The sequence below is a fragment of the Sprattus sprattus genome (assembly GCF_963457725.1).
Source record: "Sprattus sprattus genome assembly, chromosome: 12".
In the NCBI taxonomy this organism is placed as follows: domain Eukaryota; kingdom Metazoa; phylum Chordata; class Actinopteri; order Clupeiformes; family Clupeidae; genus Sprattus; species Sprattus sprattus.
Genome location: NC_137910.1, coordinates 25845034 through 25871877, shown reverse-complemented (window position 1 = coordinate 25871877; position 26844 = coordinate 25845034). Strand labels below are relative to the sequence as shown.

General features: G+C 41.0%; 2 protein-coding genes across 4 annotated transcripts in view; one reads left to right on the top strand and one right to left on the bottom strand.

Moving 5' to 3' along the window:
* The window catches only part of rgs7a (regulator of G protein signaling 7a), a gene marked incomplete at both ends in the record, with an annotated part of 46049 nt that extends 33755 nt beyond the window's left edge, over nt 1-12294 (bottom strand). For all 3 annotated transcript variants that reach the window (XM_080849023.1, XM_080849024.1, XM_080849025.1), the window contains one exon: nt 12220-12294. In XM_080849023.1, the coding sequence (XP_080705149.1) occupies nt 12220-12294 (75 nt within the window). The remainder of the gene's footprint in view (nt 1-12219) is intronic.
* Nucleotides 12295-17031: 4737 nt separating this feature from the next.
* Nucleotides 17032-26822, top strand: kif11 (kinesin family member 11; the record flags this gene model as incomplete). Its single annotated transcript, XM_080849405.1, has 22 exons — nt 17032-17108; nt 17303-17435; nt 17566-17663; nt 17819-17897; nt 18033-18218; nt 18317-18441; nt 18565-18655; nt 18802-19044; nt 19254-19349; nt 19471-19559; nt 19667-19754; nt 20020-20208; nt 20467-20674; nt 20825-20997; nt 21369-21494; nt 21619-21777; nt 21906-22045; nt 22927-23206; nt 23297-23519; nt 23637-23794; nt 26463-26567; nt 26703-26822. The coding sequence occupies 22 exons, from the start codon at nt 17032-17034 to the stop codon at nt 26820-26822; spliced, it is 3186 nt and encodes a 1061-aa protein (XP_080705531.1).
* Between the last annotated feature and the right edge of the window lie 22 nt (nt 26823-26844).

The window sequence follows — 26844 nt, the reverse complement described above, 5'->3', positions numbered from 1 at the left end:
TTGTCAGAGAACTGTCTTGAACTGGCAGAGAGCAGGTGATCCTTGGGGACAGCAGAGGAGAGGAGGTAGGAGAGAGAGAGGGAGGAGAGAGAGAAAGAGGGAGGAGAAGACAGAGTGGTTTATAATACCAGGCATGGAGAGAAGTGAAGCAAAAGCCCACCAAATTTCCTCACAAATCATCCTTGTTTAAGGAACAATAAACAGAGTAGTTTTTTAGCAGTTTGATTTTCAATTTGTGGAGGAACTGTACAGAATATATGGAGCCAATTGCAATTTCTTGCTATTTCCAAGACTATATCCACCAAACGGTTATGGCCTCAGGTCTTGAGTTGTTTTGAAGAGCGGCGCTTTTATGCAGCTTTGTGGCACCAACCAGTATGCGCCAACAAACAGAGACAATAACTAGTGCTTCATAGTCAATGAACAAAGATTATTTTGAAACACAATTCTGTACATTTAAAGAACCAAAACAGACTGATGTGGTATCCTTTAAATAAATTAATAAAATTAATAGATGTATAGTCATGTGCCAGTGCACTGCCTATGCAATGCAGTCCAGGTGGACAAACTGCATGTAGTATTAAATGCCTTGGTAAAAGAGCCCTACTTGAAATATCAAGCACCCATTTACCATTACAACAATCTCCTGAACCCATCTCTAGTGAGATGCTCCTTACTGGGGACCGTGAAGACAGAGTTTGCTATCACAGTAAGTCCCCTTAGTTTCATGGGTTTCTCCCTCCACATATAGGAGAACTGTGTCCTACACTTACCAATTGCAGCACTTATATAAGCAGGATGAACAGTCTCTTGGCTTAGTATAGCTTCTGTGGGTGTGTGTTTGTCCTCCTTTGAATTTGTTCTTTCTTTACTTTTTTGTTTTTATGTTCTGCGAAAAATGACTCATGAAAGCCGTGCAAAGTCTTTACTAGACATTAAAGAAAATTGAAATTCCTATTTTTTATAAATAATGGTCATTTATTATCACTGGTTTTCTGTGTCAGCTTGAGCCTGTGCAAAGGCTCATGGGAGAATCAACAATTTACATTAAAAATGAATAAATAAATCCTTGAGATGAACCTCTTAGTTCCAAATCTATTCTCAGAAGGGGGAAAAATTGGCCTGATTGGAGTGGGCACAGGCAGTATGAAGAGAGAACTTCAAAGAGACCAGAGAGTGAAAGAGATGAGAGGAGGGGGGAGAAAACGGGCACATTCGACAGAGAGAGCAACAGAAAGCGAGACGAAAAAGGAGCGAGAGTGAGAGAGAGAGGGTGCTGAGAAAAACTATGAGAGGTGGAGAGTGAGAGCGAGAATGCAGGAGAAGTGAATCGTCATTGCCAAAGTACCAGAGCACCAGGCAGAGGGTGAGAGATATGAAGTATGGAGAGAATGAGAATACCGAGAGAGCGCTAGACCGCGGCCTGCTTCTAGGAGTGGAGCGCAAACAGACCGTGAACTAGCCCAAGAGGAGGCATGGCGAGAACCGCGGTGAGAGGGCCTGTCATTCTGCCTGTGTCATCAGTGGAGCTGGGCTGTCTCTGAGACATTACTGAGGCTGTGAAGCACTGATATTCCACAATTTCACTAATTAGTCCACAGATACTTATGCACACACACTGTACTAACATCTACAGACTGGAAACCATGACAACCTTTCAATCCAGGCAAGGTGGTGTTTGATTTGCGTGCTCCTCCAAAAAAGAGTGACACCGGGATGTTCAGTGCATCAAAATAGATCCTGCTTTGCCTGCCCAATTTATAGTACCTTTAGATGCCAAACCTGAACATCTATAACATTAACTTCCTCACCCAATGTACGGCTTCCTCTCTGGAATATTCCCCCATTTTGGAAAGACTATTACATTGGAGACAACACAGAGACGGCCTATTTCTTAATGCACACCACCCAATGCATGCTATACAAGGAACTATGTAATACAAGCAACCTCTCAGAGGAGTACACATTAGGAGATCCAACCAGATTCTATTACACCAGGGACATTGAGTCACTGTCAGTCTATCCAAAGGCAGGAGCTGTGTGAGGTATCAGTACAGGACAGAAAAGAACACAAAACACCAGAAACTAGTGCATGACTGTCACTTAAACAGCTGAAAGACTGAAAGTTTTATGCTCAGGTCATCAAACGAGATGAAATTTCCAAGTGCCATCTGGTTGATATTGTGCTCACGATCAGATATACAGTTTAGATACACTGGAGATGTATAGTTGTATTTTCAGTTCGGACTGCTGAGCTGTGTTTAAATCAATAAGTGACCATGAAAAGAAAGCAGAATAGTTTAGGGGAGGCCAAGCACACTATGGCGCCTCTCATTAGCAGAACCTGGAAACTCATGGTTAGGTCTGGATGGTCGTGAAATCTCCGACTGTGAATGTTGAACAGAAACAAACAAACGGACTCCGTGGACTTCGGTTAGTGTACAGTGCTCACTGTATTAGTAGTATTACAGTGAAAACTATAAAGAAAAGCACGACAGACTTTAGGCATAAGACTGGGGGATCATTTGCCCTAATACACAACATACTATCTTTAATTAACCTTCTATGTCAGTCACCTCATCTCACCATAGAGCCACTGCTTCCTTAGGGACCAATTAACCTAACATATATTGACAACTTTGAAGGGTGTGATCTTTGTGTGTGTGTGTGTGTGTGCATGTATGTGTGCGTGCGTGTGTGTGTGTGTGTGTGTGTGTGTGTGTGTGTGTGTGTGTGTGTGTGTGTGTTGATGTTTGTCTCGGACTAACTGAACAACAGAATAGGTCCTTCTATGAATATAAGATGTGTTCAAACATCCACTTCCAGCCAACATGAACTTTAAAATAGTAATGATACTGCTGAAAGATGATTACAGACAACATTGACTCTACAATAGTAATGATACTGTTGAAAGATGATTACAGACAACATTGACTCTACAATAGTAATGATACTGTTGAAAGATGATTACAGACAACATTGACTCTACAATAGTAATGATACTGTTGAAAGATGATTACAGACAACATTGACTCTACAATAGTAATGATACTGTTGAAAGATGATTACAGACAACATTGACTCTACAATAGTAATGATACTGCTGAAAGATGATTACAGACAACATTGACTCTACAATAGTAATGATACTGCTGAAAGATGATTACAGACAACATTGACTCTACAATAGTAATGATACTGCTGAAAGATGATTACAGACAACATTGACTCTACAATAGTAATGGTACTGCTGATAGAGGATACACCCCAGTGGTTGGGTTGGGTTGATTGAGAATAAATGTCCCTTTGCTGCTGGTAACATTTACACAGAATTATCGTAGACTTTTTTCCACATTTGTCATTAATTTGCTTAAAAATCTATGAATGCATCCCAGCTCATGGCAGTCAGGAAAGCCACTGGGTTTCAGACAGGGCGTTGGTCTTTTCCCGGCCACTGGTCATGCAGGAACATTGCATTTGTAATGTATTTTGAAGGACAAAGATGGTAGAACAATTTAAATAACTTGAACCAAGTCCCCTCATGGATCTTACAAGTGCATGGCACAGAAGGAACCAAAGGTGGTACCACTCAAACATAAACATACAAATTACATAATGAAAATGTAATGAATTGTACAGCACGTGGTATTGAATTCATAGTGTGGAATGATGGACTTATTTAAAAACATTCCCCAATGTAAAACTGTTGTCCCCTTTGGATGAAAGGTGTTCTGAGACAGGCCACTATTCACATAGAGCCATATAAGGAACTCCATAGCTGTGTGTGTGAGTGCCCTCAGCCATGCCTGCATTGGGAATGGTGAAGCACGATAGCATAATGTTCACATGCACCTGCTAGTCCTCTGATTGGTGAAGACTGTGTAACAAGCTGCCTGTCAGATTTTAGATCTGACTAGGAGACCTGCGCACCTTATTTACAGAGAAAAAAAATAGCGGCTGTATGCATCATCAGGCTGTATTTTCTTGATGGCACAGTTGGCATGTCTGCTGTGCATTAGCTTTTTCATCCTAGCACAAATATGAGGCAAATGTCTTGAAGCACCAGCACAGTAGTGTAGTGATTTTCAGGTGACCAGTGGAGAGTCTGCCGTCCAGCTGATAGGAGGTGATTCCAGCTGAACTATACCCTAGAATTCTTTCTGCTCACTCCAGCTCACGTAGCAGTTGAAAACATATAAGTTCATTAAGCAAACGTTTGCTTGTTAATATCAACATTATTACAACAACATTAACATAATGGGACCTATCTTGCACCCAGCGCAATTGACATTGTCACCGACGCATGTATCATTCCTATCTTGCACCCGGTGCACAGCGCGATTTTCCCTCCAGAGGCGCGCTTCGAAATGAACTTGCGTCGACATGGGCGGGGGCGGAACAGAGAAGGCGTTTCTCTGGCGCAAGTGGTATTTTGCAGTTTCAAAACAACGCAGTGCGCCGTGCGCCATTGACCACAAAAAAGCTGGTCTAATGTCAGAGGCGCAATGTCTAAACTCTAAAGTCTGTAACGCGTATTCAGAACGCTATTTTAAGGGCGCATGTGCTTGCCCGCACAGTATAGGACCTATAGGCTACACTTTACTTCTGTCGTCTTCACGAGAGATTTACACCAATTTTTTGGCAAGCCATATATAATTACAAGGAAAATAAAGTATTTACCACATGAGGAAATCATTGTGATATCCGTATCCAAGACATTTTAAAACTAGGCATACATCTAGCGTACACATAGACCCAAATGATTCAGGTTAATTGAAGCTGCGTGACATTTGATTTATTGTATGGCTTTGTTGCATTTATTTAATGCCAGTATTATTATAAATCTTGTAAACTCATCTCTGTGTATGTGGACTTTATTTATGTACCTTGGGTTTGGTCAGCTGGTGCACTGGCTTGGGTGCCGATTTCCATGCCCCCAAATCCCTGCACGCTCTCAGGCGTGAGGGTAGACGTGGCGATGTCCTCTGCTGCCGTCAGATCCTGGGTCGAGGCAGATCCACCTCCCGTGAGGCCACGAGAACGTGTGTTACCTTCCAGCTTGGCAGGGCCGGATTAACAATTTTCTGTGCCCTGGGCAACAAGGCTCAAGGCCCCCCCCCGCCGCCGCCGCCGCCAAACAATCGTAAAGTCGCTATTATCAAGATCATAGCCTACACTAGTGGAGATGTATGTGTGCACAAAAGCCTCAGCATAAAGTGCATGCATTCAAGAGACCATTCAGACGCACAAATGTGCATAACTTTTTACAATTAATCTTTAACAGAACTTGGTGGCTTGAGGAGTACTTATTGAATGTTTCAATTATCTTGAAAGCAAACAGCTAGGTAGGCCTTAACTTAAAACCATAGAACATTTTAAAAATGCAAAAATGTGAAATTATCACCAACCATGAAGCAGACAATTAGTGTGTTTTTAGTAAAAGTAAATCATTGGCTACACTGTTGCATGTAATTTCAAAGTCAAGATCATGTTTATTGTATCACAATTCAACATTTGATGTTGATCACTTCACTACTATATATCCTTATTATTTTTATTTAAACAAATGGACCTTACAACTGGCCTCTCCCTTAAAGACTGAACTCATGACTACACAAACAATTATGAGGCCTAATGACCTATCTTTACTTTTAAAACTTCTCTCATTAACACTAGGGGTGCGATATGGGCAAAAAAGAATATCTCGATATTTTTTTTTTCATTTTGACGATAACGATAATTAGACGATATTTAAAACAAATGTGATTGGAATTCTCAAAGTTATACCTTCTTGGAAATTACAATAATGGGCACAATGTTTAAGGAAAACACTTCTTTATTGTCTTTAAACAAAAATAACTTAATTAAACTGCAATGCAGAAATATTGAACTCTTGAAATAAAGTGCTCCATGCATCCATGAGAATTATTGCACATCAACAGCAGTGATTATGGCCTTATTAAACTTAAAATTCTGTCCCGGATTGTACAAAAATACAAATACATGAGCATTCGAGCATGGATTGGGACGATTTTTTCTGTCCGAGCCCGGCCAGGTCCGACAGAATAGTAACCGAGCCCGGACCCAGTCCGACAGGCATTCAAATATTTATTTTTTTCGAATCCGAACCGAGCCAGAAGGAATCAATCTCAACTGTTCATAGTAGCCTACTAATGCCACATTGACGTACGTTTTTTTTTAATGAATAGCCTGGCTTTATTAAACTGAGGCATCAACAGTTAAATGCTCTCTCACACAAACAAGCGCTGTTAAACGCACAAGCGTGCACAATAAGGCCAATACGTATATTTAAATTAAATTATTGACATTGCAAGAACGTTTAGTAAAATGGTGCGGCTCCTTTAAGAAGAGCACGTACAGGGAGGGAGAATGGTGACGCATAGTTTGGATGCAGCGACAAAGATTTATGTGCTGTAACAGTGTTAACCAGTATGTGAGTAACGTGAGTTTTAATAAAGCATAGCGTGTGTAATGTGTAGCTATTTCATTCCGTTTGCTAAACTTTCCTGCTGTCTGTTTTTACTAACCAGCAGCAGACGTAACGGGAAGGGAATTAACCCGAAGTTAAAAACATGTAGGCTAATCTACTTTGGCCGTGGAGCATTTTACTCCCCTGCAATCTCCAACTACGAGACAGCCTCCGACAGCAGGAAAGGTTAACAAACGGAATGAAATAGCTACACATTACACACGCTATGTTTTAATACAACTCACGTTTTATGCTATACCAACGGAGGCACAACAGACATCACCATGCGCTGCCAGGACTGCGTTCATAACGTGATATTTGTCAACAACGTTGTCAAGTGCCCCTTTGATGTCATGGGCCCTGGGCAAGTGCCCAGTTGCCCTAATGGTTAATCCGGCCTTGCAGCTTGGATGTCCCATGTCTCCGGACGTCATTATAGCGTTTTCGTCACCGTTTTCGGGTGCCCCGTAGCAGAAACAGTCACGGCAATATCTTCCCATGCTTGCTTGACTTTGCTAACTTTTGGAGGGTTTATCGCATCCTCATATATATCTATCTCCCGGCTTTTTACAAAGCCATACAATAAATCAAATGACGCAGCTTCAATTAACCTGAATCATTTGGGTCAATGTGTAGGCCCTACGCTAGATGTATGCATATTTTTTAAATATCTTGGATATGGATATCATATCAATGATTTCCTCATGTGGTAAATACTTTATTTTCCTTGTAATTATATATGGGTTGCCGAAAAATTGGTGTAAATCTCACGTCGGTCTCCTCGGATGTGAACTTTTCCCACCAGGTAATTCCGCCATCAAAATAACAAGCCGCTATGGACTATGCGCTCCTCGCTCTTAAAGGGAATGTGAGATGACGCTCGGATTGGTTTAAAGCATATTACGCCCAAACCACACCTATGGCTGAGTAACCTCCTTTGGACCAACCCTTTTGACACTTGCGCTGGACGCAAGTGTGTTTTTTCCGCTGTTATAATAGCAACTGCGCCATAGAGCCGCCCACACAGCTACTTGCGTTTGGCGCCGTCCTACTTGCGTTTCTGATCGGCAAGATAGGGCCCAATGTATTTTCATTTAATTTAGAATTAAAATAATAGAAAAGTGGTCTATGGTTGGCTGTTTTGCATGTTGGTAGGGGGTAAGTAAGCATCCCTTGGCCAAGGTCAAATACAATGTTCTTAGGGTCGGGTAGCTTTTTTTTGACTATGGAAAGTGTTTGAATAGAGCAAAAGCATTTCTCATATACTGATCTTATAATTTATAGAGTATGGTATGCAGGCTCTTTGTGTATACATAGGCATTATACTTCACTAAAAGGTGGCATACACTGCACAGTGGACTACAGTGTATCTCAGTCCCATCACTGCCTGTTATAGGCTGCTTTCCATTTTATTGCGGGCAAGGATTTTTAGCTTCCTATTCTGTGTCCCTCCTCCATGTCCTTGGTAAAATAATCAGGCCCAGTGAGAGATTGAGCCGTGCAGGTTGACTACAAAACAGGACCACAATATGTCTAACCCAATCCACTCTTTTAATACAAAAATAATATAACACTAGGCTATACTTTTGAGGGTACATAAAGGATCTATGTGATTCTCTCTCTAAACTCTCTAAACCCAGTTGGCATTTCTAAACCCAGTTGGCATTTAGTGCCGTGCGCACTGCACTGGAGGAGGGAAGAGAGGAGTGTGCAAGACTGGAAATGAACTGGGACTTTTCCTGATAATGAAGTGGGGTTGTGCCCAAGTCAGCTTGATATTTCTGTGCAAAGTCACTTTGCCTGTGCCATGTCACATCTAAACTCACTGCAAGGGCTGTCCACAATAAAGGTTGATATGGCATCAGACCCAGTTGCTGTAGCTGAAAGATATATATTTCATTTAGGAAATGTGTATCATAATTATAATTTAGTTTTTGAAGCATTGCTTTGAATGTCTGCCTTGCCTTGCATTGTTTTAAACACAAATAGCATGATTGACTGATAATTTGAGCCTGATTGTATTGCTCTTCACTCCCATGATTGCATCTCACAGTGCAAGAATGAAAAAGAGCAAATGCCCCTGTCCCCACACCGTGATGCTGCAATAAGATGTTACAATTGTATTTGTGTGATGTCCTTTGTGTGAATGAAATACCCAAGACAACCTCTTACCGGCACATTGCAACAATGTCAAACATTTTCATGACAGTAACAAATTACATGGAACAAGGGCACCAATCAGAAAATGTGTGAGTACAATGGTTAAGTGAGTCAGTTCAAATATTTATGTTCTAAATATAACTCAGTTCACAGTCATAACAGTGGCAAATGTCAAGTGAACAATGGCAAGTGAACAACACACTATGGTTACTGAAATTAACACATTTAAATCCACACACAAGTGAACACAAACACCACCTACAAATACTTTGAAGCTATGTAGCTACTTTGAATTACTCATTCAAATACAGCAACCTTAAAGGTGAAGTCCGGCAGCCTAATCCCAAACACTTTTTGTCAAATTCAGCAAATTACTCCTCATGATCCTTCATTTGTTTGCGCAAAAAAAAAAAAAAAAACGTACACAGCCCTGGCTCTGTAAATGGGAAACAAACATAGTGGCTCTGAACAATCCCAGCCAATCAACACAGTGCTTCAGGAGTACAGAAGGGAGGGGTGTAATTTGATTGGCTGTTTAGCTAAAATATCAACAACCTTTCGTGAAACCGAATGGCGGACTGCATCTTTTCAGCATCTATCTCCAGTCAATGTTTAGCCGTTTTCTTAAAGATGCAGTAAGCAGCACTGCTCGAGATTGTTTGCTTTCAGTGAAAGATGAGTTACAGATCACAGTCTAGGCCAGTGGCCTACCTAAGTGAGGGAATGACATTCAAACTGCCATCTTTACCCTAGTCAAGTGTGTACAGGGAGGCCACGGCCAGTGAATGCACAGATGAACAGAAAAGGTAAATGACTCGCTTGATCATTTTTTTCACATAGATTTTTGTATTTTTTCCCCTCCTTCTATCTCTTCATCCCTCTATCTTATACCATCTGGCCTCCATAGGCTGCATGCTCACTAGCCTGTGACATAGGGGTAGAAAAGGTCCTCATAACGATGGTATACCAAAGCAAGATATATGAAATATAAATTATGCATTGAGTTGGACATGCATTGAGTTGAGGTCCTGTTGTACCCGTCTCAATTCTGCCTGAAGGAAATCCAATCCAGTCCAACAGATTGTATGATTGAGTGTTCCCAGTACAATGTAGTCTGAAGGTTTGATTGCTTCCTGTGAAATGTTTGGTAAGTGTTTGAATTCAGAGCAAAGGGCTCACTGAACTCGGCTGCATAGCTAATAAAGCACACTCTCCTTTGCGATCACACTTCAAAGCCTCTATGAGTATTGGAGAAAGTGTGTGTGTGTGTGTGTGTGTGTGTGTGTGTGTGTGTGTGTGTGTGTGTGTGTGTGTGTGTGTGTGTGTGTGTGTGTGTGTGTGTGTGTGTGTGTGAGTTAGAGGGGGGCTTTGAGTCATGTAGGTCGTCTTTGGATACAGGTATCTTGTTTCAATACTTAAATTTAGACTGTACAGAAATACTTAATTTGTGGTGATCATATGTACAATTTAGAAAGGTACTGTATCTAGTGAATCTAGTTCTCTGTCTAATAAATCACAGGCTTGGTGATGCAGAGATTCTTTTCTACGCATGTGTTTCAAAATGGAAGGTGGATAGGAAGGCAGACTGACAAAAATGAAAGGTGAAAAGATGCAATAATATTCTAAGTCTTGATATTCTCCAATTAAAGTTTGTTTTGCCTAGTGCTTTTCCCTGGAGTGCCAGAGCAACATTATACATGAGGCGTGGTCATAGTTTAAATTATTGGGAAAACTTTCTAAATGTAAAATATTCTTCATTCAAAATGTTTGATACAACCAGATCCCTTTCATCTGCTTGCAAGAGCAGCCTTCAGTAAAAACAAATGGTCTTCTGAGTCTTTACCAGCTGAGAACATGTTCTAAAATCAGATTAGAATTATAAGCAATACTTTAAGAACGGTCAATAGAAGAGCCCCATCTCCTGTCTGTCAGCTATTAATAAACCCAGGACACAATCTAACCCTAACCCAAACTTTTATGTCACCTCACAGAAACCCCAATCCTAGCCTTGACTAGCATCTAAACCCAAACACTGACTCTACCGCCCATGTACATGATAGATGTGAATTGTGCTATACTGTGCCAAGAAGCTGAAATTCCGTTCCCACATCCTTCTTTAAATCGACCTGACCCATACTGAGCCCTGGGCCAAACCCTGACCATCCCCACACTCAACGGCCTCGGTTCAATCCCATATTATTTATTGGCTGTAGTACATTGCCTGGCAGGCCACAAGTAAACTGAATGTTAAAACCATGGCAAAATCATGTTTGATTTGCTTTCGAAGAAGTGACAGCAACTCTGATGATGAGCACCTCTGTAAGGCAAGCCAACTGCATTTCAGGCCCTCATTACAGTTTTGTCAAATTATCAAATCAAGAGTCACCTTCCATTCAATGAAAAATAAGAGGGTATGGCTGGAACACAACAACTATTAAATGTTAAAACAACACTCAATAAAAATTAAGATTGCCATTCCAGTTGTCCTTTAAAGTTAATGGCTGTACCCCATGATGTTACTTCAATTGCTCACTGCAATTCTTAAAACAGGTCGAAATTCATGTCACGCTGGTGGGTAACAATATCTGTCTCTGTCCCCTGAGTCGTAAACATAGGAGGACAATGCTGAAAATGTTGTCACAAATTACAGATCCTATTGGAGCCTAGAGCTCTAAGCAGGTTTCCATTCATGCCTGTCTCTAGCTTCTTTCAAATGAATACAAGTGAGGAAGAGCAAGCTAGCCAGGTAGCGCTTAACTATCTCTTGAGGAATATCTCTCCAGAGAATGTATCACCAAATGAATGCCACATCACTGCCTTGAAAATATAGCCCAATATTCTTACAGAAACTCTCAGTTATCAACATCAGCTTTCTAATTGATAATAATTACTCAATTGAAAAAAATTAAAAAGGACATGCAATTCACTCACCAGCAAAGGACTAAAACCCCACAATTTCCAACTGAAATTGCTGCTTTGTTGCCACTATTGGGCAAACATGGAGCCCAAAGAGGAGATTTTCCAGTAATAGACACTTCTACAATTAGTGGGCTTGCTATTGAATCGGAAACAACATTTATTCCTCTGCCATTAAGCAGTTGGCTTTCGCTATGCAGCAAAACAGAAGGTTCAAACCGCCCACAGCAGCCTAGGGGTCAGTCTTCTGACTTGTGATGCATAGAGATGAAATCAAGTAGCTTACTCTTGCACTCCATGCCACTGTCCCAGATCAGTGGATTTCTCTGATTAAAGTTGTGCATAGATAAGCCAAGAATGGAATTCATTGAATCTGTAGCCTAAGCAAACGTTTTACACATCTCTGAGGTTCTTACTACATGTAGTGAGTGAGAACACAAATAACTTTTGGATCAGTCGGGGAAAAGTTGGGGCAGGGCTTTAAGATCAGTCAGGGATAAGTTGGGGCATGGCTTTAAGATCAGTCAGGGATAAGTTGGGGCATGGCTTTAAGATCAGTCAGGGATACGTTGGGGCATGGCTTTAAGATCAGTCAGGGATAAGTTGGGGCATGGCTTTCATTACTAGACCATATTCACCACTTGGGGCCTTACCTTCCTGTAGACTAGCATGTTGGGTGAGTCATCTGCCTCCCCATTGGTGTTCTGAAGATTGTTGGTCTGTGCCATGGTCCAGTATCACGGCACAACAGCAAGTCCAACAAATCACAGAAACTGTAAAAAGAGAGGGCAATAAACTTCAGTTTACCTGGGAATAACTCAAACGATGCCTGAGGATCTGCCACAAAAAAATAACTTTACCATAAAATATGACCAGGGTCAGATTATAATTTAAAAATTAACTATTCAAGCTAGATTATTCCATTTTAACCCATAAAACTGAATATCTTCTTCATTGTCACAACGACAGAAATACCGCTGGTAACTTTAAATGGCAGGGTGTAGGTATGACTACCATACAAGTTTCCATGATTGCTTTCAAATTAATTTACCCACTGATGCTAGTGTATTTGACACTGCACAGTAGGCTATGGGTTTAACAATGTCCAACCATGAAACAATATTTGTTATTCTAAGTGGGGAAGTAGCTATCGTTTTCAATGTCAGCATGCATTGGTATCTAAGGTCAGCACCTGTTCTCATCAGAACGTAAAACACATCAGATAGCCAACTGAATTCAGAACGTACCATGATATGAGGGATATGTTACACGAAGAAAGAATGGATGTCATGAAAAGGTGAGGGAAATCTAGCTAAGGTCAACACCTGTTTACACTACGTGTATCTACGTTCGCCCTGTGCTTGAAATCAGGATCGAGGCACGGTGCTAGTCTACACGATTGAAAAAGACAGCCTTTCACACGACAATACACCTTTATTGGGAAAAACTGAACAGATGGAGACATGATAGAATAATGCTGCTGATGGTTGAACCCGTTAACGTTGAACCTGTCCCAATAGCTGCCCTACACGTATGGTGTGAAACGAGAAAATGTTTGAAATGCTATTGTGTCATCGAGAAGAAAAAAAAAGACGTATGAAATTCGCATATTCGAGACTTGATAGAAGACCAAAGCAAAATGCCCAAGCGTATTGATAAGCGAGATGCATTAGACATGAAAAACCTGCATCATACACCCTTGCCAGGCAGATTAACAAACAGGTATCAACAACGACGCCCTATGCACAATACAATTTAAATACTGCTCTCATTCAGATTTCAGGACCAGAGACAGCTCCCACGAAAGCACCCTCTCCGTAATCAATCATTTACGTCTTCAGAAGCAACGACAAACGACAGTGAATGTAAATAAACGATATTTCCTTAAATATTAAGCCTACCTGAAACACACCCAGTTGACAATTCACGCGAATCCCGTTTCCAAGCGTAGAATATGCTTTACAGATTGTCAGCTGGCAGACATAGGAATGCGATGATAATTCATTGAAAATGTGAAGAATGACACTAGCTGTAGCTCTTCTCGTCGCGAGAATGATGCTGTTGAGAGAGAACGCGCAGCGGCCACTGTTCTGCGGGAGCGCGCATCGACCTATGACCAAATCACGTGCGATGAATCCAAACAACCATCACCGAATTGGGAGGTTGTAGTAAATAATGCAGACAGAAAGAACACAAATAAAGCATTTAGCATGGAACTAAATGTGCGATGTTTGGTGTGGCTCATCATCCCTCAAATCCCTAGTTCTCATATTTGGCGCAACTGTTTGATAGAACCTCACTTTAGCCTGCAAATGCATGATATTCATGAAGTTGATCATTAGATCTATCAACGAATATCAAACACAACAATACGTTGTTTCTTTACTAATGATACTGTTCAGTTAGCTAGGCCAAAAGCAACTTTAAAGGCCACTGGCTCATAAAAAAATAGGCATGTAGCCTAATTCAGTGTAACTATCAACCAATACAATTTCTGTGGCGAATTCTGACCATTAATATGACATTACTTTATTTGGCCCAGTTTACTGGTTTAAGTTTGTTACCTATAATTCCAGGCCTTGGATTTCTCCCCTATGGATAATCATCTAGCCTAACTCAGGCTGAAAGCACCAGATGACAACAATAACATAACCTTGAATAGTTCTAATGATATATGTCCTATTGCTATTCTAATAGTAAAATTCAAGTTCAATGACGGTGAGGAAATATTTCTTTGAAAGTTCCATTCGTTCAACAATACCACCCTGTGGCCAATAAAGGTACATACAACAGCCTGTCATGCTTCACATCTCAAGTGCCACATGATGTTTATGAAAATACATCAAGAGCCTTTATCATTTTCTCGAAACACTTTTTTAGGTATGTCTTTATAAGCACCTATTTCGGAATATGAATTCCAAATTGATTTTGATAGTATATGTTCGATTGTAGAATGTGCCCTATGTAGCTCTGTGTCTCGGGGCGGAACACAGAAATGTAAGAAAAACTAGTAGGCCTACATTGCCGACTTGATCGCCGAAATACCATTTAGATGCATGTAAGTGCATATAATGTTTTATCAGCTTAAACTGGGCTGGTGGTGTTTGCAAAGTTTTTGTATGAATTTTAGCTTGGGAACTCACTCGTTTTTGACCAAAACTCCTTGGTGCTGCTTTAAGAACAATGCTATGACAACAATTAAGTGTTGCTGAAATCGATAGTGTTCATTAGAGATGAATGGCATTGCAAAAACATTGCAAAGATTAGACGACAATTTCAGATTACATAATTCCACCTCACTGCTCTTTGATTTAAGGCAGTTCCGTTCTAAAGCTCCCACTGAAAGTAAATGGTTTATAAGAATATTTAATTGGACACATCAAAAATATGTCAGAAAGAGGCTGAAATCCACTGTTGAAATCCAGACTATAGGCTACAAGAAGTCTCTAGGGTGAATTCAGGTATATTGGGACGTCAGGTAATTTGGGACAGCATAAGGAAAAAGGATTTTACTTCTGCCTGGAAAAGGCTATGGTAAAGTTAGGGGTGCTAATACATTGCTTAGGAAGCATATAACTAAAATCACATGACATAAGGTAGGTGACATCACACAGGGGGTTGTGGTCAGCATTACACAGGAAGTTGACCCCAAAAATCAAGAGGTCAAAAAATTACATATGCTTTAGGTGGATTTTAATATAAGGCTGTAAAATGTATATGCTTCATTTAATGTGGACACTAATTATTAGCAAATATGTGTGATGTATAAGTGTACTTAAATAAATAAACACTTTTTTGAAATTATGTTTATATTAATTTAATTTTAACATTTTCTTGTTGTCCCAAATTACCAATGGTAAATTGGGACGGCATGTTTCAGGTAATTTGGGACAACATGTTTAGGGTATAAAATGAAAATGTGTCTAGTTTAGTCATAAATAACCTGATTAAAAGTGAACTGGTCACTTTTATAACAACACAAAACCAAAGTGATATATCCTAGGCAATTTTTAGCAGAAGAAATTAGAGGCTAAGGGTGCTAACAGTCAGAGCTGTGTGTAGTGGGCCAGAATGAAGGGAGCATTGCAAGAGAACAGAGAACTGGAAAGGGCAGGCAACAGACCTAAGCTCCGTTACCTTACCAGGGCCTGTTATGTCCCCAAATCCACCCTCAAAATTAGAAGATAACACATACTGCACAACCTTAATGATATATATACTGTATATGGTTAAAAAATCCATTAAAATGTTTTTTTTTATTTATTTTTTTAAAGGTTCAATAAAGTGTCCCAAATTACCAAACATACTGTCCCAAATTACCAACAAGTTGCTTAAATATTTTTTTTGTCAACTCCACTAAAATAGTGAGCCATGTGATCATAAAATATCATTAAGACTTATTTTTTACACTTAAATAATGTGGATACCTTAAGGAATTCAGATATGTCTCATTTATTGGGTTATGTTTGTAAATTGATGACAAACTTGAGCTCAGAAGACAAAATTACAAAAAGTGTCCCAATATACCTGAATCCACCCTACTGTATGTCCCCAGGCTCTATGCTGCATTGTAATGTGAACCATATGTCTCTTACGGCCCCAATGTTTTGTATAAAATCTGCACTTAAAATATGTGAGAGCTTTTTTTTTAGCGTTTAATTTTAAAACATAATATAAATCTCTGATGCAAGGTCTGTGTTGTAGCAATAGAGACTGCCGCAGGTTGTACTGTAGAGTGAGTGTGTTCCCGTGGTGCTTTGCGGTCTGTTTCTAAAATCAGCCTATTATATTGCTTCTCATTTCAAACGCTTCACTGATTGGTTGCTTTCAATTCGGGGGAAATTTGAAGCAAAAAATGTTGACCCTCTGTAAAAACCTAGCTACTACCAACTAGCTATCCGGCAATCGGGCTATCTGGCGTGTGTTGTCAACGCTTGTGTTTTAATTTAGTTGTATAACTTAAATTACATACAGGCAACGAGAACAGAGAAACCTTTTGAATCGACAGTACGTAAACCGGAGGAGCTGTGAGTTAATTAGCTATCCAGTTGGCATATTTTACCAACATTAACGCAACGTCAAAGACTTTCCAGTTTATTTGGCAATGTTTGAAAAATATGAAATGTGGCGTAGTCGTTTGATGTCCGTACCACTTATTTGAGTCGCTAAATTAAATAATACGTTGATGCAATGTCTTGCTCGTAATTTTGTCATTTCAAGCCTTCTTAGTGAGCTTTCCAGCTAACATTAGCCTTCTGACTAAAATAACTGTTTACGTTAGCTGACTAGCGTCACACTCTTGCTGGGGCTACTTAAAGCGTACATTTCTGTATTTACCAACTTCATAGTTTGATTTCCTACAGTGTTTCATTTAATGTGCTGTATTTTTATGTTTATGTAGCTCTCGAGTTAATGAAGATTGGTTTACCGAGTGAAGCTCTTGAGGGATTAACGTTAGCGTAAAAATGTCATCACAAAACATTTTGGCTGGTGGCAGAAAGGAGGAGAAAGGGAAAAATATTCAAGTGGTTGTGCGATGCAGGTAAGGCTCTGTTGTTATAATATATATTTAATAATCGATAAACTAAGTTATGTTTAAAGGTAAATCCAAATGTTCCCCTACGTGGGTGGAATAGCTTACGTATAGTGGGCGCTACCTAGCTTTCATATACAGCAGCTTATTACACCAGAGAAACTTACGTCCACATTGCTTTCAATCTATTTCACTACAAACAGACCCTTCAACGCATTGGAGCGCAAGTCCGTGTCTTATGGAGTGCTGGACTGCGATCCAAATCATAGAGAAGTGGCCGTGAAAACTGGTGGTTTAACTGACAAACAAGCAAAGAAAACATACACATTTGACATGGTAAGTGTTTTGCCTGCTTGACTTAAAACTCACCTGAACTCACATATAGATGATCATTTGTTTTCATCTGTGTGTTCTGTTTAAATCGTTTCAAATGTATGTCTGCTAATGTTGCTTTCATCTAATATAGGTATTTGGACCATCTGCCAAGCAAATTGAAGTGTATAGAAGTGTACTGTGTCCCATTTTAGATGAAGTTATGTTGGGATACAATTGCACAGTATTTGCGTAAGTAGACAACTAGCTTACCTAAATGTAATTGCATGGTCTTTAAATTGTGTTGTTTCAGATAACAATGAAACATATATGCCTACTGCATATGTAGATTTTCATTTTAACATGTCCTGCAGAGTATTGTAGTACAGTATTTTGTATTGTTTTAGTTATGGCCAAACTGGAACTGGGAAGACCTTCACAATGGAAGGGGAGAGGTCTACTGAAGAACAATACACCTGGGAAGAGGTACAACGATCTAAATCTCTGTTTGCTCTTGTTAGGGGGGCTTTTTTATGAACAAGATGTAATGGAGGTATCATTATTGTGATATTATTTGATGCAGTTTTCTCTAAGTGATTAATACCTCCCATCTCTCCTCAGGATCCTTTGGCAGGCATCATTCCTCGGACCCTCCATCAGATCTTTGACAAGCTGTCAGATAACAACACAGAGTTCTCAGTGAAGGTGTCTCTGTTGGAAATTTATAACGAGGAGCTGTTTGACCTTCTAAGCCCTTCTAATGATGTCACAGAACGACTGCAAATGTTTGATGACCCAAGAAACAAGGTCAGAATTCAGCTTCGTCAGGAAACTCCACTCAACACTTCTGAAACCTGAAACCCCTTATTTAGTTTGAGTATTTTATTTTTGTATTTTTCCTTCAGCGTGGGGTTGTCATCAAGGGCCTTGAAGAAATTACTGTTCATAATAAAGATGAAGTGTACCAGATTTTGGAAAGAGGTTCTGCCAAGAGGAAGACTGCGTCCACTTTGATGAATGCATACTCCAGGTACAAACTGAAGAGACCTTCCTCGCTATTATATTAGACCTGACCTACCTACAATGTGATTCATGGTGCTGGCGGCATTTAAGTCAAGTCCCTTCTTATGTTTGATTCCATTTTCTCTTCTAGTCGGTCCCATTCCGTTTTCTCAGTGACTATTCACATGAAGGAGGTCAACTTGGAAGGGGAAGAGCTGGTCAAAATTGGGAAACTGAATTTGGTGAGTTTATGATTTGTTTTCATGGCCTCTTGCAGTTATGTGCTACCAATCTAATATTTGCTGCAGTTGTTAAAGGTGTATAATGTTTCAAGAACCTACAGGCATTCCTACTTTTATCCCTAAACTGGATCCTGTGCTTTCTATAGGTGGATCTGGCTGGCAGTGAGAACATTGGCCGCTCAGGTGCAGTTGATAAACGTGCCCGTGAGGCAGGCAACATCAACCAGTCCCTGCTAACGCTGGGTCGTGTCATCACCGCTCTGGTGGAGCGTCGTCCTCATATCCCCTATAGGGAGTCCAAACTCACCCGAATCCTGCAGGACTCTCTTGGTGGCAGAACAAAAACATCCATCATTGCCACAGTCTCCCCTGCCTCAATCAATCTAGAGGTCTGTCTTTGGACTGTCTGCTGCTGTTTTAAGATTTCTGAGGTCCTAGTAATTTAACTATCTTAGTCAGACATGCGTTGTTGTGTTATTACTACTGAAATATTTCGTTCCGTAGAAGCTTTTGAAAGGTTTAGAATTCTCTGAAGTCAAATCAATGTTGTGATTACTGCTGCTTTCTTTTGAAGGATGCATTTCCTCTGCTTTTACAGGAGACAATGAGCACTCTGGATTATGCCAGCAGAGCTAAAAACATCATGAACAAGCCTGAGGTCAATCAGAAACTCACCAAGAGGACGCTCATTAAGGTACATCTAAATGATGGTGCTGGAAATTTGAAAGACCTACTACATTTTAACAAGTCTTTCACAGCACAGACCCTCGTAGAGTGAAATATTTATGGTATGAAGCCGTTGTCCATTTCCTTAGGAATATACTGAGGAGATTGAACGTCTTAAGCGTGACCTTGCCGCCACTCGAGACAAGCATGGCGTATATCTGTCATCTGAGAACTATGAGTAAGTCACTGCCCTTGGCGTTTGCCTTAATATGCAATTCTATCAAAGCTAATAATATACTAATGGTTAGTTCCAAAATGATGTATGTCTTTTATTGTAATTTGTAGGACCATGAACGGCAAACTATCATCTCAGGAGCTGCAGATTACTGAATACATGGAAAGGATAGCTGTCATGGAAGATGAAGTGAAAAAGGTCAGTATTTGCCAACGCCCTGATCTTCTTTTAAATGCACAGAAAAGCTCCAGGCACATAATGATATAAATTAGGTTTATTGTTTTGGCACGATCCCCATTTACTGTGAGGACGGCACAATTGTGGACGTGTATATTAGTTTTCGCTATTACTCGGATATTATCTGCTTTCATAGCAGTAAGGCCTATTAGGACATCCCTTTGTCTTTGTCTCCTTCCCCCTACTTCTTCATTTTACAATGCTAATTTGTGCTTTGATATTTTAGGTGATGGAGTTTTTCTCAGACAGTAAGGAGCAGGTTGAGCAGTTAACAGGGGACCTTGATGAGATGAGCCAGCAGCTGCAGGCAGCTCACAAGGACCTTCAGGATACCAGGCTCAAGCTCAGCGAGGAGACCTTCATCTCATCCAAGCTGAAGAACACTGAGGGAGAACTGTACAGCACTGCAGACAAGGTGAGCGAACTAACTCTGCTTGTGTTGAGTGCCTGTTCTTTCACTCACCCACATTCCTGCCATAATTGCAAGGTAAAACTCAAGCATCTGTTATAGAAATGTGGTTGCCTTAGGCAACCGATTAAATAATAATTTCAGGAAAGAAGCCATCAGTCTATATACTAGATGGCCCCATGTGGTAAATGATTCAGATAGACCAGATCTCTTTAATGGGCGTATCTAAATATTTGGTCTGGGGACTTTTTATTGTCTCCATAGCTGCTGTCCACTGCTGATGTCAGCACAAAGGATGTGTCTGGTCTGCATGCCAAGCTGGACAGGAAGACGGAAGTGGAGGGGCACAACTCTGCAGTGCAGCAGAGCTTTGGCCAGCACATGGAGGCCAGCTACAGCCACATGCAGAGGTCCCTGCAGCAGCAGAGCAGCCTCCATCAGAGCTTCATGGAGTACTTTGGCACCACTGTCTGTGAGTGCCTCAATACCTTTTGACCTGAGGATGGGGGATTTAGATGAACCAGGATGACATCTTAAGAACCGTCCCAGTGAGATCTCATTGTGCCAGCTCCTGTAGGTCAGTGTCTTTAAGTCATTCTTACCTTCCTGCTTTCCCCCACAGCGGACCTTCACACGGTGAACAGCAGAGCCCTTGAAGAGGCGTTATCCTCGGTCACCTCCTATAAGGCTGGCATGAAGGCTGTTGTGGAGGAGAAGGTGGGCCAGTGTGTGGCTAAGCTTGAGCAGCAGGAGAGCTTGAGTGTGCAGTCCAAACAGAACTTGCTACACATACTGGTAAACAGCTTCTCTATTTCTCAGTATCTCAGTTGAAGTTGTCCTAGATAAAGCCCAATGCAGAGTAAAGGCAGAAGGCCTTTTTCAGTTGATGACATCAAAATGATCGGATCAAATAAAGAACACCCTAGAATTAAATAAAAATTTGGATGCTACTGTTTATATTATAGGGATTTTTTAGCACCCACCACTGCACCTATGCCAGAAAGACAATCTTAAAATGCTAATACAGACTAAAATGGCACAAGAATCACGAAGGTTATAGCACCTGTTAGATGTGTTTACTGTGATCTAAGGTGAAATTTTACTGGATTTTCCCCTTTTCAGTTTGTTTTTATCTGTTGCATCTGAACCTTTTTGTCGCCACACAGGAGGAGCACCAGACACATTTAGAAGAGGCCCTGACCGCACAGGCGCTGCCAGCCGTCAACACTTTGATGTCAATGATGGGGAACTTGAGCGAGACCGTGGCGTCTCAGCGTGCTCTGACAGAAAGGGTGAGACGCAGTCACTGGAGTGAACAGGATTTACACACATAATTCACGTGGACAGTTCCAATTATAACTGAATTTGTTTTATTTAGTTTACTTAATTTCTCTCTTGCGCTCTGCTATTCTACAGATGGAAACCATGAAGCGTGAGATGACCTCACACTTCCGTCTACAGGCTCAAGCACTCTCTGTGATGCGGGAGGCATCCATGGAGGGGTTCAGCACACTGAGGTCTGAGATAGGGGACCTGAAGGAGAAGTTGGGTGAAGCTGACCAGACCCACAAATCTGTGAGTCCACCAGAAGCCATTCCTGCCATTCTCTGTCCTAACTGCAGCTAAACCTGTGTGTATGGCTCTGCTTTTGCTTTGGCTCATTATTTTATTTTATTTTTAATTACATTTTTTTTGCCTCATAGAACCTGTCCCAGCTCCTTCAGTGCCTGCAGGGCCAGCTGAGTCTGCTCTCAGAGAACACCCAGGGCAGTTTCCAGGGCCTGATCAAGAAGACGGACGCTCTGTGTGCTCCTGTGGACTCCCTTCAGCAGGCTCTGCAGACGTGAGTAGCACCCCAATGACTTGACAGGAGGGAGGGGGTCTTGAGATGCATAAGGGAAAAGCAGTAAGTCGAGAAGTGAACATGACAACACATTTGGTGTTGCAGAGTGCTCTCTCCTGTAAACTACTGTAGATTTTTTTATGGGTGGTCTTAAAAAAAAAAAATCAATCTTACCATTGCTAATAAATTGTTAAGTGCTTCTGGAAATACTCTCACCGTGATGAGACTCATAGTGGATCATGAGCGGGTAGTGAAATTCATTATGTGTAAATTTGATAATAGCTTTTACAAAGATGTGAGCATTTTTCCCAACAAGAATGGTCTTTAACCAACCGTTTGCTTGGTGAGGTGGAAATTTGCCAATGTGGTTTTGGTGGAGCAGCACTACTGATGTGTACCATTTTGCTGACCTCTAGTGGTTGGACTTTGTATTCATGCAATCTGAAGAATGGAACGATATCCAATCATAAAACCACATTTTGTCCACCCAGAATTGATCCGTTTTAGTCAAAAGAAGAAATAGAAAAAAATGAAATAATAATGATAACATATTTATCTGGTAAAATAAAAACTTAAGCTGATTCATTAAATTTAAATGTTTTACTGAGCTGATGGACATCTGTTGTTTTATTTATTCATTAATTTGTATTTAAAACAGGTTATAGACTTTGATCATCTCAAAGACAAAGTCTGAATAAGGACAATTTTGCAAATATGAGAATCGGAGTTTATTACTTACACATATGAAACCTTATCCAGAGTTTACATCAGAACTGAAGCTGAAACCTGAACTTTGGCCCTGTTTGAGGATGTACAGGTTAAGCAATGTATGGAAATCAAGGAAGAATTTAATAACTTGAAATTTCCTTGTGTGATTTTAGGAAATGCTCAGAGGCTGAAAAACAGGAGGTTTCTGGACTGCTCCATTTTGAAAGCACCGTGGACAGTTTAGTCTCTGAGACGAGCCGAGTAACCGATGACCTGGCTTCTACTTTGGAGGAGTCCGCTGGGTATCGTGGCAGCCTCCAGACCTCTCTCATGGCACTGGGGGAGAATGCCAGCAGCTGGTGCCACGCAGCCACAGAACGTGTCGAGGCAGCTGCCCAAGCCCAGCTGGACCTCACGCAGGCTACTAAAGACGCCCTGCTAGGTCTGCCCCAGGTACATCCTCCAGAGGAACAGAACACTGAACATAAGCACAAGCTAGCTACAGGAAGAGAATGACTCTGGGTCTGTTTGTGTTTGTCTTAGCCAGTGGAAACACGAGGAGAGGCATTCCTCCAGGACTCGACAGACTGCTTCAGGCGGCATCAAACAGAGGCAACTGGGATCCTTAATAATCTCCAGGACCAAACAGGCAAAGATGTGGCCACCCTTCAGCTCACAGGGGAGGATCTTTCAACACAAGCAACCCAGGCGCTCAAGACAGTCCACAGCTTCCTGCAGGAGGAGCTCAGGGAAGATGTCCCTACCGGTATGTCCTTGACTAACTTGTTTTTACTCCGTGTCTATCAGATAAATGGTGTGTGCCATTCTTTTATTTACATGTTTGTTTGTTTGTTTGTTTGTTTGTTTGTTTGTTTGTTCTCAGGCACCACCCCTCAGCGTAAGGAGTATGTGTTCCCTCGCGTGCTCGTAAGGTCGCGTCCCCGGGAGGAGCTCATCGAGGAGTTCCACACTCAGATGGAGGAACTTCAGGATGAATGTGAGACCCGAGAGGAAGCTGAAGAGAATACAGCTGTTGATCAGGTACCCTTTGATTATCCTCTCCAAGCTTGTTTGGGAACCCAGTCCTGTACATTTAAAGCTAACCTTTCTAATTTATCTGCTGAACATAACATTTTGAGGTGAGTCTCATTCCGGATTCTTCTGTCAGAACACTTTTATGTTAGCCTGACGATGTCATATTCATAATTCTAGTCAGAATATGAGTCTGATCCTGCTCCATTGGGCTGTGATTATGGGGCGTGTTTCAACCGAACCAGGAAAAATGCCTCTTTTCTCAATTGATATATATATATGATATGATATTGATACAGTACCTTGCATAAGTATTCACCCCCTTGGATGTTTTACCCTTTTATTGCTTTTATAAATCAGTCATGGTCAATATAAGTTGGCTTTTTGGACAAAAAAAAATCGCAAAATAGCTCTCTTTAATGTCAAAGTAAAAACTGATTTCTACACAGTTATGTAAATTAAATAAAAATATGTAATGAAAATAAGTGATTGCATAAGTATTCACCCCCTTTATATAGACTGACCTAATTCAACAGAGGTCCAGCCAATTGGTGCTAGAAGTCTCACAATTTGTGAAATGGGGATCAGTGTGCAGTGAATGTGTCTCAAGTGATTGTAGTATAACGACACCTGTGTCTGGAAGGTCCATTCACTGGTCAGTATTCTGTAATCAGTATTCCTGGCTACTGTTACACCATGAAGACCAAAGATCACCCTAAGAAACTCAGAGAAAAGGTTATTGAAAAGTATAGGTCAGGGGAAGGATACAAAAAAATGTCCAAGGCACTTAACATCCCCTGAAATTCTGTTCAATCCATCATCAAGAAATTGAAGGAAAATGGCACATGTGTAAATCTGCCTAGATCAGGCCGTCCTTACAAACTGAGTGACCATGCAAGAAGGAGACTAGTAAGAGAGGCCACCAAGACACCTATAACTACTCTGAAGAAGTTTCAAGCAGCTGGTATAGGAGAGACTCTGCATACCACCACTGTTGCCTTGGTTCTTCACCAATCAAAGCTTCATGGAAGAGAGCCACTGTTGAAAAAATGCTCCACTTTGGTCTCATCAAACCACAGAACCTTCTTCCACTTGACCATGGAGACTCCCACATGCCTTTTGGCGAACTGTAGTCGATCCTTTTTTTCAACAGTGGGTCTCTTCCATAAATCTATGATTGGTGAAGAACCAAGGCAACAGATGTTGTATGCAGAGTTTCTCCAATCTCAACTGCTGAAGCTTGAAACTCCTTCAGAGTAGTCATAGGTCTATTGGTGGCCTCTCTTACTAGTGTCCTTCTTGCATGGTCACTCAGTTTGTGAGGACGGCCTGATCTAGGCAGATTTACACATGTGCCACAATCCATCAATTTCTTGAATTCCAGGGAATGTTTAGTGCCTTGGACATTTTTTTTATCCTTCCCCTGACTTATTCTTTTCAACAACCTTTTCTCTGAGTTGCTTAGAGTGATATTGGGTCTTAATGGTTTAATTAGATTACTGAATACTGACCAGTGAATGGACCTTCCAGACACAGGTGTCGTTATACTACAATCACTTGAGACACATTCACTGCACACTGATCCCCATTTCACAAATTGTGAGACTTCTAGCACCAATTGGCTGGACCACTGTTGAATTAGGTCAGTCTGTATAAAGGGGGTGAATACTTATGCAATCACTTATTTTCATTATATATTTTTATTTAATTTACATTACTGTGTAGAAATCAGTTTCCACTTTGACATTAAAGAGGGCTTTTTGTGATTTTTTTTTTGTCCACAAAGCCAACTTATATTGACCATGACTGATTTATAAAAGCAATAAAAGGGTAAAACATCCAAGGGGGTGAATACTTATGCAAGGCACTGTACCTTGTACCAGTCAGAGCAACGTAGTATGACCTTAACGTAGACCATCGGGGCCAGCTGAAACATTCAACTTTTACCGGATCCCGTAGGAAGGACGTCAAAAACATATTTTCGATCGACAAATGCCTTGATTGTGTTTCCCTGTTCCTCTTGAATGCGCTGTCGATGTCTTCTAAAACAGACTCGTGGCAGAATCTACACATCTCAGCTCTCCAGTGGCAGCCATGTTTGCTGAAACTAATTCAACCCACGCGCTCTTTGGTGACGTGGTTGATTACGTTGATCATCTGTCCATCATCGTATAAAGCCCGACAATTTGATGGGTCAGATCAGCTTCTGCTCTGGCATGATTTCTCCCTTACTTGTTTAGTGCGTTAATTTGATAGATAGGGTAGTGTTGTCTCGAATCGAATACAACCATTGTAAAATTAATGGAAAGGACGATCGTAATGTCAACTTAACGCCATCTGACCGCTGTTAAAAAAAGAGGCTAGTGGTTCTCCCCTCTATGTAGCAGCCAGGATGGTAGCCATTGGTAGCGCGACGTGTCTCACAGTCAACTTTTTCAGCGTCATGAGTACACCATCCGGGTACTCCCAGTGTACTGCACTATTGCATAACTGCCATCATTGTCAGTGTGAATGCACTTATGCACTCAAAATAGGAAGTGTAAGTGTAAATGCGGAAGAAGGTAAATTGAGTCTTGGCTCATGCCTCCAGAAATGTGCAGAAGTATTGTATCCATGTTCATCTCACTTTCTCTGTGAGAGTATTAATCCAATTGTGTTCTTCATTTATTCAATACAGGAGTCCTTAGAGGAAGAGTCCTTTGAAGACAGTGCAGTAACGGAGCCTTCATTTGTTGACATGAACATCATGTGTGACGAGAACAGCAGAGGCCCATTCTTCAAGGTAACTGCCCTATCCTTTGTTCTAATGCCACACCACTAAACTAGGTCTCGAACTCACCTGAGAGTCTGTGAGAACTGATTTAGGTCATCCTGTCTGGGTTTGTGTTGCATTTGTGAGCTGTGTTTTTTATTTCAGCAACAGAAGAAGGCCAAGAAGACGAAAGAGAACAGGAAGAATCCTTCCGGCACCAAACAGCCAGAGGTTGAGGGAGGAAATCCACCACGGTCTAAACTACCACTCAGATGTCAAAACTAAAAACAGAATTCTGTCTTCCTCA